Source organism: Pyrus communis, chromosome 16, assembly GCF_041283825.1.
Source record: "Pyrus communis isolate YQ-2024b chromosome 16, ASM4128382v1, whole genome shotgun sequence".
NCBI lineage: Eukaryota > Viridiplantae > Streptophyta > Magnoliopsida > Rosales > Rosaceae > Pyrus > Pyrus communis.
The window spans coordinates 27856544-27874902 of NC_142580.1; the positions used below are offsets into that span (position 1 = coordinate 27856544).

Below are 18359 nucleotides of genomic sequence, written 5' to 3' on the forward strand. Positions count from 1 at the left end.
TGTTATGGCTACCCAAATTAAGTAGAAATGGTTGTAGAACCTATCCAATTACAACTACAATGCAATACGGTCATTCTTTAATACAATACTCTAGATCACATTGTTTAAGTGATAGTTTGTTTCTTATCTATTATATAATGTGATATTTCTCTATATGACTCAATTGAATAGGATTTGGAACATTTTTCCTAAGTCATATTCATATGCTTTGGCCAAAGACTCCCAAATCATATCTCAGAGTATTCTCCTTCAACCAGGAAAGGTTTGACATCTCTTGTTGTAGATTCACATGCCTACATGATTTGATAGCTTGACTCCAACAATATCGTGGACACTCTCAATAGAATGCATTTGACATAGTCAAAGATCAAGGACCTAACCATTAGACAACTATGATGCCTCAAGTCAAAGGACTACTATGCATATTGCAGCTTATGAGTTCTTACATGACATGTATGTTCAAACTCTCTTTTGATCATTGTTCAATGTACTTGATTACCCTTCGAAGCACCTATGTGTTTGGCTTAGTGTTCAATACTAAATGACTTGAGATTAGTCATATTCACGCTTAAGTTAACATAAAACATACTAACCTTAGTGGATTATCAATGCCTAATTGGCAATCCTATAGCTAGGAACGTTTTAGGAATGAATATAAGAGAGGTCTCATTAATCTAACTTACTTAAATACATGATACAATAAACAGTGATTAACAATAAGTTTTGCCTTTCATTAAACAAATAAAAGTACATTATGAGTATTCCAAAAACTATTACATCAAATAAGTGGCTTTATGGGCACACTTCCAACACTATTCACGCTGGACATTGGCACAAACATTAGACAATGACGGCAAATCAAGACTCTTGAGAACATGACTTTGAAGGTCTTCATAGTCAGAGTCAAGGCTGGCAAGCAACTGAAATATTTTGTCTTCTTCAGCTCTTCTAAGAGAGTCACTGCATCGGCAGTATGATATATCGCAAGCTCATCCGACATAATTTTCAATTTTCCAAGATGCTCGGTGAAAGATCTTCCTCCTTGAGTAGCTTCAGCAATATCCTTCTTAAGCTGGAAAATTCTAGCTGCATTATTTTGATGCCCATACATATCTTCAACCGAATCCCACAATTTCCTAGCAGACTCAGAGAAAGTGAAAACCAATGCAACTTGAGGTCCATTGAAGTTAAGAACCAAAAGAGAATAATTACATGACAAATGTTCTGTCTAGGAACGCTTGGCAATTTGTTTTAGTAGCTTAAGGTTTGGCTCAATCATGCCCAGTATATACCTCAGATAGATAAAAAATAAAATTGATACAAGTAAATGTCTTCTTCAAAGGCAATATGCACTAGAATAAATAATTTTAGTCGGTTATTTCTACTGCAAATACATTATACAGGCTAAAGAAGGCTTAGTTACTATAGTTAACATTTGCAAAGAACCCTAAATAAATCTATCTAACGCATTTCACTTTCACCTACAACTTTCAACACCTATTCTATCCATTTCAAGTGTGTTTAGTTACGCCAGACATTGTGTCTCTTTGTGTCAAAGGCCACTCCATCATTTAGCATGTCCTGAGCATCAGTCTCCATTCCGAGCTTTGAGAGTGCAAGCCCCTGCAAGTAGAATGCAGTCGGCCACTCTGGTAGGCATACCTGTGCCTGCATCGCATCTCTTAAGGCAAGCTCTGCTTGGCCATTCATCAAGTAGGAGAAGGCTCTTCTCCCAAAGACAGTTGCTGAAGGGCCAGACATCATAGCGACTAACTGTTCATTGCAAAGAAAAGGTATCCTTGAATAATTGTGTTATCAAAACAAACAATAGTCTTGATTTTCCGTCACAAAGACACACATGTCTGTGTTCAAGAGACCATAGCTTATGGATGTTGGCTATCGTTGTTTACAAATTTTGGCATTTTCATTTTTAGAACACTACATTGCAAATAAATAGGCTGAGTAACACAATTTCATCCTGTTACTCTAACTTAACCATGTACCTGGTACCTGTGCACCATGCACATTCAAGTTGTGGCACTACGATCCCATAGCTCTTGCTTAGCCAATAGCATATTGAACTAAATCGTCACACAATATCACCCTCTTGTTAAAACATGAAATTCGATTGAAGGAGAAGAAAAGAGTGCACCTACCTTGGAATAATACTCGATTGCTTTCTTGAAATCCTTGTCCCTAAATGCAATATCCCCAAATTTCTTTGTGTTCAACATATCTTGGACTTGTTGTGTCCATTCTTGAAACGAGAGCTGGAATTAAACAGATCACATTGTCAGAACATAAATGAAGTGAATTCATAAGCCCATGAACATAAAATAAGAACAATCATGAAAACTATGATATGCTTATCGGAAAACAGACAAATAAACAACCATGAGACTCATGCAACATCAACATGAACACATGGGAACTTCCAAAAGAATTGGGCAAAAACAAATCTCTAGTGAACTACTGGCAGCGTTGTTCATTCTCCTCTTAAGAGTTTGCATACAATCAATTTGTACCAAGAATGTTTTCTCTATTAAGTGCTTTAACACATGGGAAATATGAAAATAAAATTTGAATATTATCTACAGCTTTTGATTTATGCAAAAGCGGGTTGGATTCCCAGTCTGCAATAGGATGTATGCCAACGTAGATTGGAGTATTCATGCTACTCATATCAAATCAATGACACAAAAAAGACATCAGTCTTCAAACTTAGAGGTAATTCAAATTATATGGGCTGTAACATTTTCATTTTACAAAACAAAGAAAACTTCAAGCAAAAAATCCAGAAACAAAAACATAAAAACTCCAAATGAATTTACTACATCTCAAACTTGGGAAAACCCCATTAAGTTAGCATTTCTGATTGGTTTATGCCGAGATTCTTCAGACTAATTAAGAACTCTGTTTCAAACTGTTAAGGTCATAAGTGCAAGTAGAATAGGATATTCAGTGTACCTCATTTTCGGCACCTTCCTCGTCTTTATAGCCTGTTTTCAGCAAAATATCATGCACAGCAGTAAGATCCATCCTTGCACACGCCTTTCCAAGAGGAGAAAGCATGGTTGGTACTTCAACAGTGTTTTTTGGGAGGCCCGTTAGAACATGAGATGCCACCTTAACCAACCATTATGAGCAATCAGAGCATGTAAGGATGGAAAAAAGAATACGTTCTAAAACAAAGTTGAAGGATTCCATGTCTCACAAAACAAAGAAATAGAAAACTGGCGATTTCAGGAGAACACAGTACATCACCTCTTTCTGCTTTTGGAATGGTGCAACGGCTGTAAGAAGAAACTTAATATCTCCTCTATCCCTAGCCTCAGACTGAAGACATTTGGAAGCAAGTTCAACCAATTTCATGGCATCATCATTCGCATACTGCCCTTCCAATGACGAATCCATCAACAACAATACATTTTTTCCTCTTATCAAGTCCAATGCCTGGAGATACAATAATCCCTTAAACAATTTTCATATCTATCAAAGTAATGTCACACATCATTTAAGTAAACTAAACAGAATCATTTGCCCACTTTCTATTCCTAAAAGAGTTTGGATTTAACGAAACCTGAGCTTGGCAGAAATCATAAAGGATGCCAAAAATATTAAACATAAAAGTAGAGTTTCAAGTAAACGAAATGAACATACACTGTTTGTGGTGTCCAATTCTTGTTGAATTTGAGATATCAATGATGCCAAACACGTCAAAATTATAAATCAAGTGCAGGACATAAATACATACTAGATACAACGAAGACGAAAGCGTTCAAAACAATAGGAGCTTCACATAATGCTAATGAAAATTCTAGATGTGGGATCCTTAAACATAGTTTAAGAACCTAGATTTGGAACCCGGAGATCATGCACCAAATAGTATTTGCACCAAGGCAGTAGGGAGCCTTGGTGCTAGAATTGTCAATGAATCCACAGGGAAAAGAAAAAGAATAATCCCTGAAAGAAGAATAATGTAAAGGTTTAAGGAATGTTAGTCCACTTACATGGCTTGGAGGAATATGCTTCCCACTCAAAAGGTCAAACAGGACAGTTCCATAACTGTAGATTACACTCTCTGGGATGACACTGCCTGCAAAGTTTGACTCTAGTCAAATATACTGAAAATCGGTTTTCATATCTCGAGGCATATGAATTTATTGGCCAAATATGGGAAAACTATCACACTACCATGGGAAAATGCTATGGGAGTAACTAGTTGTTAGGATTCTAATGGGATTACTAGTAGCTAATAGTTATAAAGCAATTGTGATTGTGCCAGATGTCATCATCTTAGTGATTGAGCTGTAATACTTGTAATAAGGTTGTTAGTATAGCTGTAATTGGATAAAAGTTGTTAGGGAGAATTGCTATATGGTTTGGTTTGTAAGTAACAGAAAGGCAGTTATGAAATAGTATTGAAATTCATTTGTCATTTTCTCTCTCTCTCTCTCTCTCTCATTCTCTCATTCTCTCATGGCTTCTTTGAGTTAAGGTTGATCTAGGATCTATCATTGGTATCGAGCCAGTCTTGACTCCTCCATCCCTTCTCTGCTGCCATATGACTTGTACATTGACGAAGAAAGCCATGGAATCGCATAATCATCTTGCTGCGATAAACAACACTCTCAACACGCTACTCCAAAGGTTCGACGCCATGGAAGGGAGTCAAGATTCATCAGATGCTCGAATCGAGAAGCTTCATTGCGATTTTTTGGAAAAATGTGAAATGGGTTGTCCGGGAGATTCATCGGACGCAACTCAATCTGACCCCCATCTGCATGACGATTCAAGAATTCAGCATCTCAACCGCCATGATTCGGGGATTTCAACCAAGACCCCCTTTGGTTAGACTTGATTTTCCTAGCTTCCAGGAAGGTGATGATCCTCTTGGGTGGATTTACAAGGCGGAGCATTACTTTGATTACTTTGATATTCCAGTAGACGAGAAAGTTCGTATGGCTTCCTTTCATATGGAAAATGAAGAACTTCAATGGTTTCAATGAGTGAACTGCATCAAGAACTATACCCTAAATGGGAAGATTTTACAAAGATTTTTTGCAGAGAATTTGGTTCTTCTGACCTTATGGACTGCACTGAAAATTTGGTGAAGCTTCGCCAATCTGGATTGCTCAGAAACTACATCATGGAATTCCAAGGGTTGGCAAATCGCACAGTGGAAATGACCCTTGGACTCTTGAAAAGCTGTTTCATTGGAGGTTTGAAGCCAGAAATTCGCCACGATGTCAAGATTCTGAGACCATTCGATGTTCATGAAGCCATTGCTTATTCTCAACAAGTGGATGCCAAACTGGCAGAATTAAAGGTTCGTTCTTTTTCAAGAAGCCTTCCCTCGGCATCTCAGTTCAAGCCTACACAGTTATCTGATATCACCAACATGCCAAAGACTGAGCATTCTTCAAGAAATGAAAGTTTTAGGCGCTTAACAGCAGCAGAAATTGAATTTCGAAGGAAGAACAAGTTGTGTTTTAACTGTGATGAAATTTTTTCCAGAGAGCATGTGTGTGCTGGTCCAAAATGTCAAGTGCTACTCATGGATGTGTACGAAAATGGAGACCTTATTGAGCATCATTCTGATGACAATGAAGAGCTTGAGGTAACTGCTTGTGCAGTTTATGGAATACCTACTCCAAAATCCATCAGAACAATGAAAGTCAGTGGGTTAGTACTCAATTGTCCTGCTATTTTTCTGGTAGATTTAGGTAGCTCACATACTTTCATTGATATTTCATTAGTCAAAACAACTAAAGGGTCATCTAGATACCACACACCCATTCACTGTGAAGATTGCAAATGGGGGATCCCTTACTAGTACTAGATGTTTTGCTCAGGTTTCTATTCGAATACAAGATTATGCCACTGTGCTTGATTTCTATGCTCTTCCCTTGGGTGGATGTGATATTGGTTTGGGCATACAATGGTTAAGAACATGGGGACCAGTACTATGGGACTTTGACAAGATGATTATGCAGTTTGTAGTTGGCAACACCACTTTTTCCATCTCAAGTCCTCAGTCCCAAGAACCTCAATCCATTTCTTCCTTACAAATGGATAAGTTGCTCAATCATGAACATTGCTTAGGAGTTGCTTTATTTGTTTTGCAAGTTAGTGCAGACTACACAACTCTATCTACTCATTCTCAATTGGATTCTCACCAAGATAAGGAGTTGCAAGTTCCTTTAGCAAAGTATCAACCTATTTTTCAAAGTCCATCTGGATTACCTCTATCCAGGCCCCATGATCACATAATACCATTGTTGGAAGGATGCAAACCACCTAGTGCTCGACCTTATAAGTATGGTCCCTTTCAGAAAACAAAAATAAAGAAATGTGTCAAGGAGCTACTGGAATCAGGTTTAATTAGGCCAAGCCATAGTCCATTCTCCTCTCCAGTACTTTTAGTAAAGAAAAAGGAAGGTACTTGGAGGATGTGCATGGATTATAGGGTACTTAATCTACTCACAATCAAAGATAAGTACCCTATACCATTGATTGATGAGTTATTGGATGAGCTCTTTGGTGCAAAATATTTTTCAAAACTGGATCTTAGATCCGGTTTTCATCAAATTCATATGCACCCCAAAGATACTGAAAAAACTGCCTTTAGAACTCATGAGGGACATCATGAGTTCCTAGTTATGCCCTTTGGCTTAACAAATGCCCCTGCATCTTTCCAAAGCCTTATGAATGAGATTTTTAGGCCGTATTTGAGGAAATTCATGTCAGTTGTCTTTGATGATATTCTGATATATAGTGCCTCTTGGGAATTGCACTTGCAGCATTTGAGCATTGCTCTCAGTTTACTCCAAACTCATCACTTGTTTGTGAAACTGTCTAAGTGTGCTTTTGGGAAACAACAAATTGAATACTTAGGATACATTGTTTCTCAGAATGGAGTAGCTGCTGACCCTTCAAAACTGAAAGCCATTGCAGATTGGCCTCACCCTACTTCTGTGAAAGCTGTAAGGGGTTTTTTAGGCTTAACTGGTTATTATAGGAAGTTCATTCCTCAATTTGGAAGAATCAGTGGACCCTTGACTCAACTCACTAAGAAGGATGGGTTTGTTCTACAGCCACTGATGCATTTCAGGAATTGAAAAATGCAATGTTGTCTCCTCAAGTTTTAGCACTACCAGATTTTTCAAAACTATTTGTTATTGAAAGTGATGCTTTAGGCACTGGGATAGGGGTAGTTCTGCAACAAGCAGGTAGACCTATTGCATTTACCAGTCAAGCTGTAGGACCAAAGAATCAAGCACTATCCGCATATGAAAGAAAAATGTTAGCTGTGATTCATGCAGTTAAAAAGTGGTTGTCCTATTTACTGGGAAACCACTTCATTATAAGGACAGACCATCATAGCCTCAAATATTCTCCAAAATCGAGCTAATTCTCCTTTCTAGCAAAGATGGGTTTCCAATTTACTTGGATTTGATTATGAAATCCAGTATAGAAGGGGCAGTGACAATAAGGCAGCTGATGCATTATCTAGAATGTTCACTTCTCAAGTTAATTCAGCTATTGGTTCAGGTAATGAACTTGCTATGGCTTCAAGCATGGTTATGGGTACTGATCACAGCAATATTGCTCCAATTACTTTGGAATGCAGACTTTGACAGTGATTTACTTGCCTTATCATACCCTTATATGTCTTGGCTCGATGAACTGCAGAGGCGCGTTGAAAAAGATGATTGGATTTTACAGAAGTCTCAAGCTGTTTTACACACACCCACTCCATTAAATTTTCTCAAATATCAGCTTGATAATGGATTTTTGAAGTATAAGAATAGGATTGTTATCAGTCCTACAAGTCAGTGGAGAACAAGGATATTTGAAGAACACTATTGTACACCATCTGTAGGCCATGAAGGTTTTCTTAAGACCTATAAAAGGATATCTAGATCTATTTATTGGGAGGGTATGAAGAACAATATCAAAGAAATGATTGCTGGATGTGATGCTTGTCAGAAGAATAAGTATGAGACACTTGCACCTGCTGGACTTCTTAATCCATTACCAATCCCTCAAAGAATTTGGTCTGATATAGCTATGGATTTTATCATTGAACTTCCTCCCTGCAAGGGTATATCAGTTATATTTGTCATTGTTGACAGATTCTCAAAAGCTGCACATTGTTTACCCGTATCTCATCCATATACAGAACATTCAGTGGGCCAAGTCTTTATTGATCAAGTGTTTAAATTACATGGAATGCCTACTTCCATTGTATTTGATAGGGACCCAATCTTCATCAGCTCATTTTGAAAGGAATTTTTTAAACTTCCAAGGGTCCAAGCTCTGTCTCAGTTCATGTTTTCATCCTCAAACTGATGGACAAACTGAAGTTCTAAATAGATGTCTGGAAACATATTTGAGATGTTTTTGTAGCTTGCAACCCAAGCAATGGTTGACATGGCTTCCTTGGGAAGAATGGAGCTACAACACCTCATACCATTCTGCAACTAAAATGACACCTTATGAAGTGCTGTATGGACAGTCCCAACCACATGTTCCACTCTACGAACTTGGAACAACAAAAATTGATATGGTGGACCAGTGCTTGAAAGAAAGAACTAGAATTTTATCTCTGTTAAAGACCAACTTAGCAATTGCTCAAGAATAGATGACAACTCAAGCAAACAAACACAGAACTGAGAGATCATTGCAATTGTTGACTTTGTCTACCTCAGATTGGTTCCCTACTAGCAGAAGTCACTAGCTTTGTATCCTTTCCATAAACTGCATCCTCGATTCTATGGTCCCTTTGAGATTCTTGATCGAGTTGGGCCTATGGCGTATAGGTTGAAGCTACCAAGTCACTCCAAGATCCATCCAGTTTTTCATGTTTCATGTCTCAAAGAAAAGCTGGGAACTTCAGTCACTACTACTATTCGCTTACCAACAGTTCAAGATGCTGGCTTAACGCTAGATGAACCAGAACCAGAAGCTATTTTGGACCGAAGAGTGATTCAAACAGGATCAACTTCAATCACAGAAGTGTTGGTGCATTGGAAAAATCACCATGCTATAGATGCATCTTGGGAAAGCTTTGATACTCTACAATCAAAGTTTCCTAACTTTCAGCCTTGAGGACAAGGCTAATTTCAAAGGGGGGGAGTAATGTTAGGATTCTAATGGGATTACTAGTAGCTAAGAGTAGTTACAAAGCAATTGTGATTGTGCCAGATGTCATCATCTGAGTGATTGAGCTGTAATATTTGTAATAAGGTTGTTAGTATAGCTGTAAATGGATAAAAGTAGTTAGGGAGAGTTGCTATATAGTTTGGTTTGTAAGTAACAGAAAGGCAGTTATGAAATAGTATTGAAATTCATTTGTCATTCTCTCTCTCTCTCTCTCTCTCTCATGGCTTCTCTGAGTTAAGGTTGATCGAGGATCTACTCTCTCGTTCTCTCATGGCTTCTCTGAGTTAAGGTTGATCGAGGATCTATCACTAGTTGCACAATCTTCAGGCCTCATAAGCATGAAAACATTGTGAGTTACTTACGGTTCCATACATCAATACCTCTAAAAGAACATAACAAACTCAAAGTTGGTGTTAATTGATACATAGAAATGACTATTCTTCTCAGTCCAACACCATTCATTATAATGAGCAGAAAAGCTTACAGTTTCTATGCATATACTTTATCACATGACATCCAATTATCCTGAACTCGACACTGATGTACAAAAACAACTATGCTTCGCAGTCCAACACCTTTCACTCTAACATAGAGGCTTACAATTTCTACGTATTATACTTTATAAGATATCTAACCAGCCTCAGTACGAGACAATGTAATTATTCTTAATATTTTTCTAACAATTCATAAATGAAAGGTTTGTAATTTTGGTACCTAAAATTTAGGGCGGGTCCCATCTCAATACCTGCCCTTAAGATCTGTTATCAGACTAATGGAAGTTTGATTTCACAAGACTTATTAGGCACAAAAAGATTAATTTAGGTACTAAAATGGGAAATATTATAGTTTAGACTTCATATTACAATATTTTGCTATTCCAAATGATGCAGGAGATATTATAGACACAATTTTCTGTCACCCATAAGGGCATATGTTGTGAAGTAATTTACCTGTCCGTAGAAACTCAGGTGGTGTATAAGCTAAATTGGTACTATAGCTTTTTCCATCCCTACTATTTTTCATAAGGCCAAAGGCTGACAAACGAGGGTCACCGTCCTGACACAAGTTCATTAGTCAGTTATAATGTAATTACAAAAATCTTACAGAACCTTGTATAATTTATACAATATGTTTACTATCACAATCAAGTGTATTGTTATAGGAAAACGACTAGCAGTTATCCATACAACAGTAAGATGTTTAAGGTAGGAACAATAACAATCAAGAATAGAGAAACTATGCGATAGTCGCTGCAAAAATAAAGAAAGTTTAAATGAGGTCAATGTTAGCAAATACTGAAACACCTGTAGAAAGAAATGGGCAAACTGAGCGCTGTTTGAGTAGTTGTAAAAGGCCTGGTTATTTTTTCTCTTTCTGGCTAGGCAAGGCCATTTAAAAGATTCTTTTACTTTTGACCATTCTCAAACTTGTTTACGCAGTTTAGAAAGATTATACACAGGAAAACGGCAACTTATATGACACATGTCAGCACAATGCTCTAATATGATTTTGGACAAGACGTAAATGAAAAGCACAAGAACATATAAGTGTATAGGTACTGTAGTCTTTTGATTTGTGTTCTGGGAATTTGGATACCTTAACAGTAGATGGAGCAAACAATATTTGTCAAAGTTAGCGACCAGTGCAATGAATTTGCCAAGATGAATGATAAATCAATGACCAACCAAAGCAACAATCCAGGGCATAAATTAAACTATTCGATGATCTTTCAGTAAGAAGCACATATGCAGCTACAAATGCATACGCTGTTGGAATGCAAACATAAAAGTCTAGTGCATCCAAATGGAATAATCTGAAGCCATAAGACGCACCTCATCAAAAAGAACTCTATATGCATTCAAATCATGATAGATCTTTCGGTTTTCTGTATTACAATGATCAAGTGCTTCTGCAATATAGTATGCAACTCTAACGCGCATTTCCCATGGCAATGGCTTCTTGTCCCCTGTAAGAAGCCATAAGAAGTTAATAATAAAAGAAAACATAATGGCCTGAGTAGGGATATCGTTCAGTATACTGATCACCAAGTGTAACACATAAGTCATAGATACGCAGGAATCATCAGCAGTTTTAGTTGCACTAGGCAAACAGTAGTCAAATAAAGTGAACTAAATGTTTTTGCCTTTGATTGTGCGCAATTCTTCAGAAAAGTACGGTAGGAGAGGGTTTTTATTATAGGTTCACAAAAAGTGTTGGACAACAGTAAAAATGCAACGGCGAAAAAAAGAATTTGATCCTAGTGCACAACAAAGTGTTCAAAAAAGCTAAAAGCAAAAGGATGGTTAGTTACAAAGTCAATGATATGCACTAGAGAAAAGAAAGCAACAGGGAAGTGATTGAGTGGTATTACAATGGAAGAGATACTTGGAAAGAGTATCATTGGGCATATACTCAGCCACCAAGAGCCGTTCGTCTCCCTCGGCAGAGCAACCAATCAGATTCACCAATCTCTTGTGCCTCAACTTCCCCACTCCAGAAGCCTCAGCCTGCCCAATCATATTCATTAACATCAAACTCAGTGAAACCATCCAATAATGCCAAAACTCCTCCTTTGTTTGTTTTTAAGAAATAAAGGGACAATGAGGGGTTATTTGAAATTCGTTTTCAGTTTTGTAACAAAAAATTGAAAGTAGTTGCTAAACAAATTTTCGGTTTTCAATTTTGAAGAAAAATAAAAAGTGAAAACTAAGAACGAAGTAGTTATCTAACGTACTTTTGTCTACTACAAATTGTAGAATAATCCGAATCCCAAAATATTACTTGACTTTGTCTTTTCCATTTCCTCAGCATTACCAGATAGTTCAGCCCCAAATGAAAACCCAAGTCCCAAAATACTCTGTTATAAAAGCTATTTTCTTCGTCCTTCATTTTCTCAGGAACCAAACAGAAAACAATGACCTTGTACTCACCACGAACTGCTGGGCGTCGGGCCAAGACTGCTTCGAGAAGCGTTTAACAGCGACAAAGCGACTGCCATCAAGCTTCCCTCTGTAAATAACATTCGGAGCTTTTTCGCTGCTTTCGGAAACAATGCAATCGGAGCTGAACCCATTCGTGGCCTTCCGGAGCTCGTCGACGCTGTACTCTTTGAACGCCGGCACCTGGGGCTCCGCCGCCGCAGCTTGATCCCCATTAGCTTCAAAACCAAACAAAAACAAGAAAACCCATAAAAAATCAATGCCGTAAAAAGAAGAAACAAAGAGGACCCAGGAGAGGTAGAGACCTACCCGGGTCGGGTTTTTGGGTGGGTAGAGAAGAAGGGTGGTCGGGGGAGCGAAGGAGGTGGGCGGTTTTGGAGTGTAAGCAACCCATTTGACTGGTAGTGGTAGTGGTAGTAGTTTGTGTTGGAAGTGGGGCTACATAGAAGAAGGGGGATGTTAAAGCTCTGAAGTGAAGAGCTTTGGAAATGGAGAGACAAGAAACGACAAGGGTGTTGTGTTCCTGCAGCTTAGGACAAAGGTGACAGTGAGAAGTGAATCTGTGAAAACAGACAGCCGGGGAGAGGGACAGGGAGAGAGAGAGTTTGTGTCTCTGTGTGTGAGGAAGCGGAAGAAGGGGGTCACGTGATGGTTCAATCCCGAGTCACGTGATGGTTCAATCACGAGTCACGTGAGGGTTAAGTGTTAGGGGTGGGGGATGAACTGAGGGAGCAGTGAAGTCACTGAAGCGACCTGTGTCTAGGGTTTTATGTTCAAGTCCTTCAATAAGAAAAAAAATTAGGTATCGTTTAGTACGCCGTATAGTACCATCAAATAGTAATAATAATACAAAATGGGTGCTTGGTGGGCTTCGTATTAAATAAGTACCAGACTATTTAATCTGCCTCCACTTATTTTATACCCCTCACATCCGATTATTTATTGGTAGGATCCTTCTTGTTCACTCCCTCCCTCACTCACAACGCTCTCCTTCCACTCTCGCATTGTCTACTCTCTCTCTCATATGGATACTAGGTTCGTGTTCGTCGTCTTCTTCTTTTTCTCTCTTTGTTCCTCCCTTCTCCTTTACACACACACACACCTCCCACCTCCTCTGTTTGCCTTCGATCTCTAACAACAACAATTCTAATTAAACTTTCCATGGGTTGAAAGAGGAAGACAATGATTCAAATTCTTCCGATCTGGGCTCCAACTAGGAGGAGGACGACGAGCAAGGGAGCTGGGCACTGACGAGAAGGGCAAAGACAAGGAAGGGAGCTTGACTTTCCCTAATTATGGTTGAAAATATTTAATTTCTGGGCTCCGACGAGAAGGACGAAGACGAGGAAGGGAGCTTGACTTTCCCCGATTATGGTTGAAAATATTTAATTTCTAGGCTCCAATGATATGGGCTCTGACCATTGAAAATATTTAATTTCTGGGCTCCGACGAGAAGGACGAAGACGAGGAAGGGAGCTTGACTTTCCTTGATTATGGTTGAAAATATTTAATTTCTGGGCTCCAATGATCTGGGCTCTGACCATTGAAAATATTTAATTTTTGGGATTTTTGTTTTTCGTTGATCTATGTGTGGATTGTTTTAGAAGGATCCTAAAAGTTGGATATTTCCATAAATTTCTGTAATTTTTTGGAATTTTGCTTAAATTTATCTATATATTGCTGAAATTTTGTATCAAATGTATTCAAGTAATGTTGTATACCAAACACAGTATAAATAATACGATCATTAGTCCGATATTACGCTTAACGCCCAACTAATATAGTCAGTACTATCCGATGATTATTTATCTTATCCAACTAAATAGTCAATATAGTTTGAGCTGCTAAACAACGTCTTACATACACATACACAATTGATTTTTTTTTTTTTTTTCCTCTTTCAACCCTAATTGAAGGCACCATAGAAGAAAACTTGAAGCTGTACTTTTGAAGTTTTTGTTTTTTTTTTTTTTTTTTGGGGGGGAGGGGGGGTGTGGGGGGAGGAGATTGTATGACAGTAAGTATTTTTAACTCAATTCATTAAGAGTATTAATCTTACTACTTTATGTCAACTTTCATCTTTCTTGTATTGTGTGTATCAAAAAATTTAAACAAAAGTGGTATGTTCCATTCCATATGGTTATACTTGGCATTCACGTCGTGTTTTTCGTGTTAAAGAAAATATACTTCAACTTTTGTGAGTGGCTCAACTTCGTAATTCACCACTTTAATCATATAAACTATGGATGAAAATTTAACTATTGATTGTTATTTACATTTACTCTCCAGTCTTCTCACCAAATTTTGTTTTCTTTTTTGAAAACATGATCTTTTAGAGGATGCAAGGAGATAAACGATTTGAATCATTGATATTATGTTCACAGTTTTACCATTAGTGAAAATATTGCTCGGAGTTTATAAAGTCTTTAGAAACTATATAACATTGACCCTTATTTCAGTTAACCATAAATATCAGAATGTGATATCAAAGATCCAAACAATTCATTTTTCTACATCTGCTACAAATCAACTTTCATCTCTCTAGTATTGGATGTATAAAAAATATAAACAAAAGTGGTATGTTCCATTCCATATGATTAGACTTGGCATTCGCGTCATGTTCTCTGTGTTCGTGCCGTTTTTGTGCTATATATGATATCTTAACGAGTCGTGTCATGTAACACCTATTAAAATGAACGGGTAATATGATCCGACCCGAACTTAACCCCTTAATATTAACAGGTAATATGATCCAACCCGTTACCCGTTAAAGAAAATATACTTTAAACTAATAATTAATCAAATGAAAAATATAATACTAAAGTAGTATATACACACCACATTGTCACTTAAATATTACTTCAAAAAGAAAATATGAATCGACCCGTTACCCATTAAAGAAAATATACTTCAACTTTTGTGAAGGGCTCAACTTCGTAATTCACCACTCTAATCACATAAACTGTATATCAAAATTTAATCGTTGATTGTTGTTTACATTTACCCTCCAGTCTTCTCATCAAATTCTGTTTTCTTTTTTGAAAACATGAACTTTTAGAGGATGCATAGAGATAAATGATTCAGATCATTGATATTATGTTCAAAGTTTTACCGTTAGTGAAAATATTGCTCGGAGTTTGTAAAATATCTAGAAACTATAGAACATCGACCCATATTTCAGTTAACTGTAAATATTGGAACGTGATATCAAGGATCCAAACAGTTCATTTTTCTACATCCGCTAAAAGATCATGTTTTCAAAAAAGAAAAATCTAAAAAACAAAATATGGTGAGAAGAATAAAGAGTAAAAGACAATCGATGACTAAATATAAATCTAAGATTTATGGATTACAGTGTCGAACTTCTGAGTTGACACATTCACAAAAGTTGTAAAACTTGTCATGATGAGTGATTGTGTGTGTCACACACACACACAGACACACACACACACATATTTTATAACATTTTTAACACTTCTACACCACTTAGTACTACGGTCTACTGGTATTCCTCTTCACTTGTAAGTGAGAGATCTTAGGTTCGATTCTCGTCAAAGGCGAATTTGAACCAAATTATTGCTAGTTCATTGTGAGGCTAAACCCACCCCCACCCCCACCCCCATAGTGTAGATAATATCGTTTGTTCAAAAAAAAAAAAAAAAAAAAAAAAAAAAAACACTTCTACAATAATTATTATGAATTTTATTAATTTTGCACTCAAAAAAAAAAAAATAAATAACACTATTTATGAGGATGCAATAACGAGTGTTTGTATAGTCTTTCACATTTTTCACACTTGTACATTAATTATTATTTATTTTGAACTCCACTAAAAATGCTATTCACTAAGGTCTTAAAGCATAGAAGATGCATCACACGTGTTTGCATATTTTTTGGCATTTTTTGTACTTGTAAATTATCTATTATATGACACAACCGGACTTGGAATGTCTACATGGACTCCAAATTGAGTTGTGCTGGCCAACACTAGAAGGGTGACGAAGCCATAAAGTGTAGTGATGTGAAAAATGAGAATAAATTTAAACCTAAAAGTGCCTAAATATAAGAGTGTGCTTGTGAGCAGGAATGAAACCATTTCACACGTGATGTCAAAGCATAAGTAAAGTACAATAAGGTAGGATGAGAATCATACCATTGAAGGTAACCACCTATACCAAGATTTGCCAAGAATCCTCTTCGACACGAAAGCTCAGCACTAAAACCTGGAAGGGCAAAAAACAAGGGTGAGTGGGCCTAAAAATAAAATTTTATAAAAACCTTTTTGAAAAAAAACTCGTATCACATACGAGTTCTAATTGCCTATAGCAATCTAGGACAAGACTAGCACCTACAATGGATCCAAAGTGAGCATACGGTGTGATGTGAACATACACGTGAAATACTGGTCTTGGCCCGGGCGAGTAATAACACCAGTGCAGCAACGATGAGCAAATAACGTAAATAAAATCATACAGCGATAAATTAATAATTTATGTCGACATAATACTATTTAATAAATATTAATCATGGCCATAATTAAAATGCCACAAAAGTACGAATACTTGTGCATCTCGTAGGATTTAGGATAATTTCGTAAATTCCATCCTTTTGGTAATTTTTATAAACATTAGACTAATCTAGGCATACGTAAGAAATTCCTTTTCAAATATATAAATGGAAATTAAATAATTATATAATATTTAAAAGCAAACACCCACTCACAGATATTTGCGAGGTCTCAGCCGTTCGAACTAGTAAAGCCGGAATCTCCGATAGTAATCACACCTAACCATATTATTATGACCCGTTAGTAAAACTTTACTAAAATGATTAAATTTGAAGAAATGGATGGTGGATTTGGAATCAAACGTTGAAATACGCTAAGGAGGGTCTCGGACAAATTTTGTAAAGAGTTAACGAAAAGTCATCGGTCAACCCTAAAAGGTTAATCAAGACGTCCCAATGGTCAACCACGTTAAAACTTCAGAATTTCACTAAATGGATGTCAAAAACAGAATCGAGGCGTCGAAATTAGCCTAGGAGGGTTATCGAAAAAATTCCGAAAAAGTTAACAAAAGTCAACTAACGGTCAACATTTAACTTTAACGGAATATTCCATTCTCATATGGAATATTCTGTTAAAGTTAACTGAAGGTTAATAAAATATTCCAAGATAATCCTCCAAATCTGAAATGGATCTGGGTTGGATTTGGGTTTGGGCAGGGTCGAATCTGGCCACGAATCCGGATTGGCCCTTTTTTTTTTTTAGTCCTTAGGTCGGGTTGACCCTTTTGGCCTCGCAGGCCAGTCAGAGCCATAGAAGAAGAACACAGGAATTAGGCTGATTTGGCCGGGAAACTCCTGAGCTCCGTTCAAGCTCGATTTTTAACCATTTCACTCTAAAACTAAAACAAAATAAAGATGAAAAGACAGGGGAGTCGAATCTACCTCACCCAAGTAACATATGTGGCCAGTGAGGCTTGAAAATTGCCTATAAAATCATGGTTCTTGCCAAGAAACTGGGAAAAAAATCTCCCCGAGTTGATCTCTGCACCAAAACCCCCATATAAAGACCTTAGAAAGGTTAGAAACATACATCAAAACATGATCCACGAAGTTTTTGGTGGTTTTTGGAACTTACCATCGTCAGAAATTTGAAAACTCGCTGGAGGAAAATATGAATAGTGGCGGTGCCACTGTGCAAAGAAAGGAGGAGAGAGTGATTGCATTCCAGAGCTTGGGGTTGGCGACTTAGTGGTCAGGTGGTGTGTGGTGGCAGTCTCGCCGAAGTGGTGACGTGAAATGGTGATGGGTGATTTGTTTGTAGAGAAAGAGAGAGATGGTTGAGAAAGTTCACGAGAGTTTGAGAGAGTTTGAGTGAGGGAGATCTGAGAGGAGAGAGAGCCTAGAATTGTAGGGGAGAAACCCACGAGGAAGAGAGGGAGAGGGTGAGTTGAGGTGTGGGCCCCATGGGCCACAACATAAATTAATAAAATAATAAAATAATAAAATATCCTTTTAAACAAATATTAAAATAAAGTTATAATAATATAAAATTTTGGATATATATAAAATATAAAATAGTAATTTTTACAAAAGTATTTTTGTATTCATAGTTTCGTAAAATCTTCATCGTAACTCCGATTTTGATTCCGCTTAAGCCTACGTGTTTGTACTGTCGAGTACTTCAAGAATACAGTAAAATAGTAGCTCGTCCACGTCACGAAATAACGGTCAATGAAAGTCAACAAT

General features: G+C 37.2%; 1 protein-coding gene across 4 annotated transcripts; it reads right to left on the bottom strand.

Annotated features, from left to right (window-relative positions):
• Positions 1-1330: 1330 nt before the first annotated feature.
• Positions 1331-12720, bottom strand: LOC137732135 (serine/threonine-protein kinase BSK2). 4 transcript variants are annotated; one of them, XM_088688291.1, is made up of 11 exons: positions 12417-12720; positions 12099-12325; positions 11540-11675; positions 11001-11134; positions 10119-10224; positions 4011-4096; positions 3265-3453; positions 2968-3126; positions 2157-2270; positions 2004-2081; positions 1656-1773 (listed from the first exon to the last, which is right to left on the bottom strand). In XM_088688291.1, exons 1-10 carry the CDS (start codon positions 12499-12501, stop codon positions 2028-2030), a joined length of 1290 nt encoding a protein of 429 aa, XP_088544417.1. In that variant the 5' UTR covers positions 12502-12720; the 3' UTR covers positions 1656-1773; positions 2004-2027. The 4 variants fall into 4 exon arrangements, with proteins under 4 accessions (XP_088544416.1, XP_088544418.1, XP_068327536.2 ...); XM_088688290.1 differs by lacking the exon at positions 2004-2081 and having other exon boundaries at positions 1331-1773; XM_088688292.1 differs by lacking the exons at positions 2004-2081; positions 12099-12325; positions 12417-12720 and adding an exon at positions 11903-12063 and having other exon boundaries at positions 1331-1773.
• Positions 12721-18359: the final 5639 nt, after the last annotated feature.

Excerpts from the sequence above, each read along its gene's own strand:
- LOC137732135 (XM_088688290.1), bottom strand. The coding sequence starts at position 12,501 with ATGGGTTGCTTACACTCCAAAACCGCCCACCTCCTTCGCTCCCCCGAC. Across the intron at positions 12,326-12,416 it reads CACCCAAAAACCCGACCCGG|CTAATGGGGATCAAGCTGCG; the intron begins GTAGGTCTCTAC and ends TTGGTTTTGAAG. Across the intron at positions 11,135-11,539 it reads TTCCAAGTATCTCTTCCATT|GGGACAAGAAGCCATTGCCA; the intron begins GTAATACCACTC and ends GGCTTCTTACAG.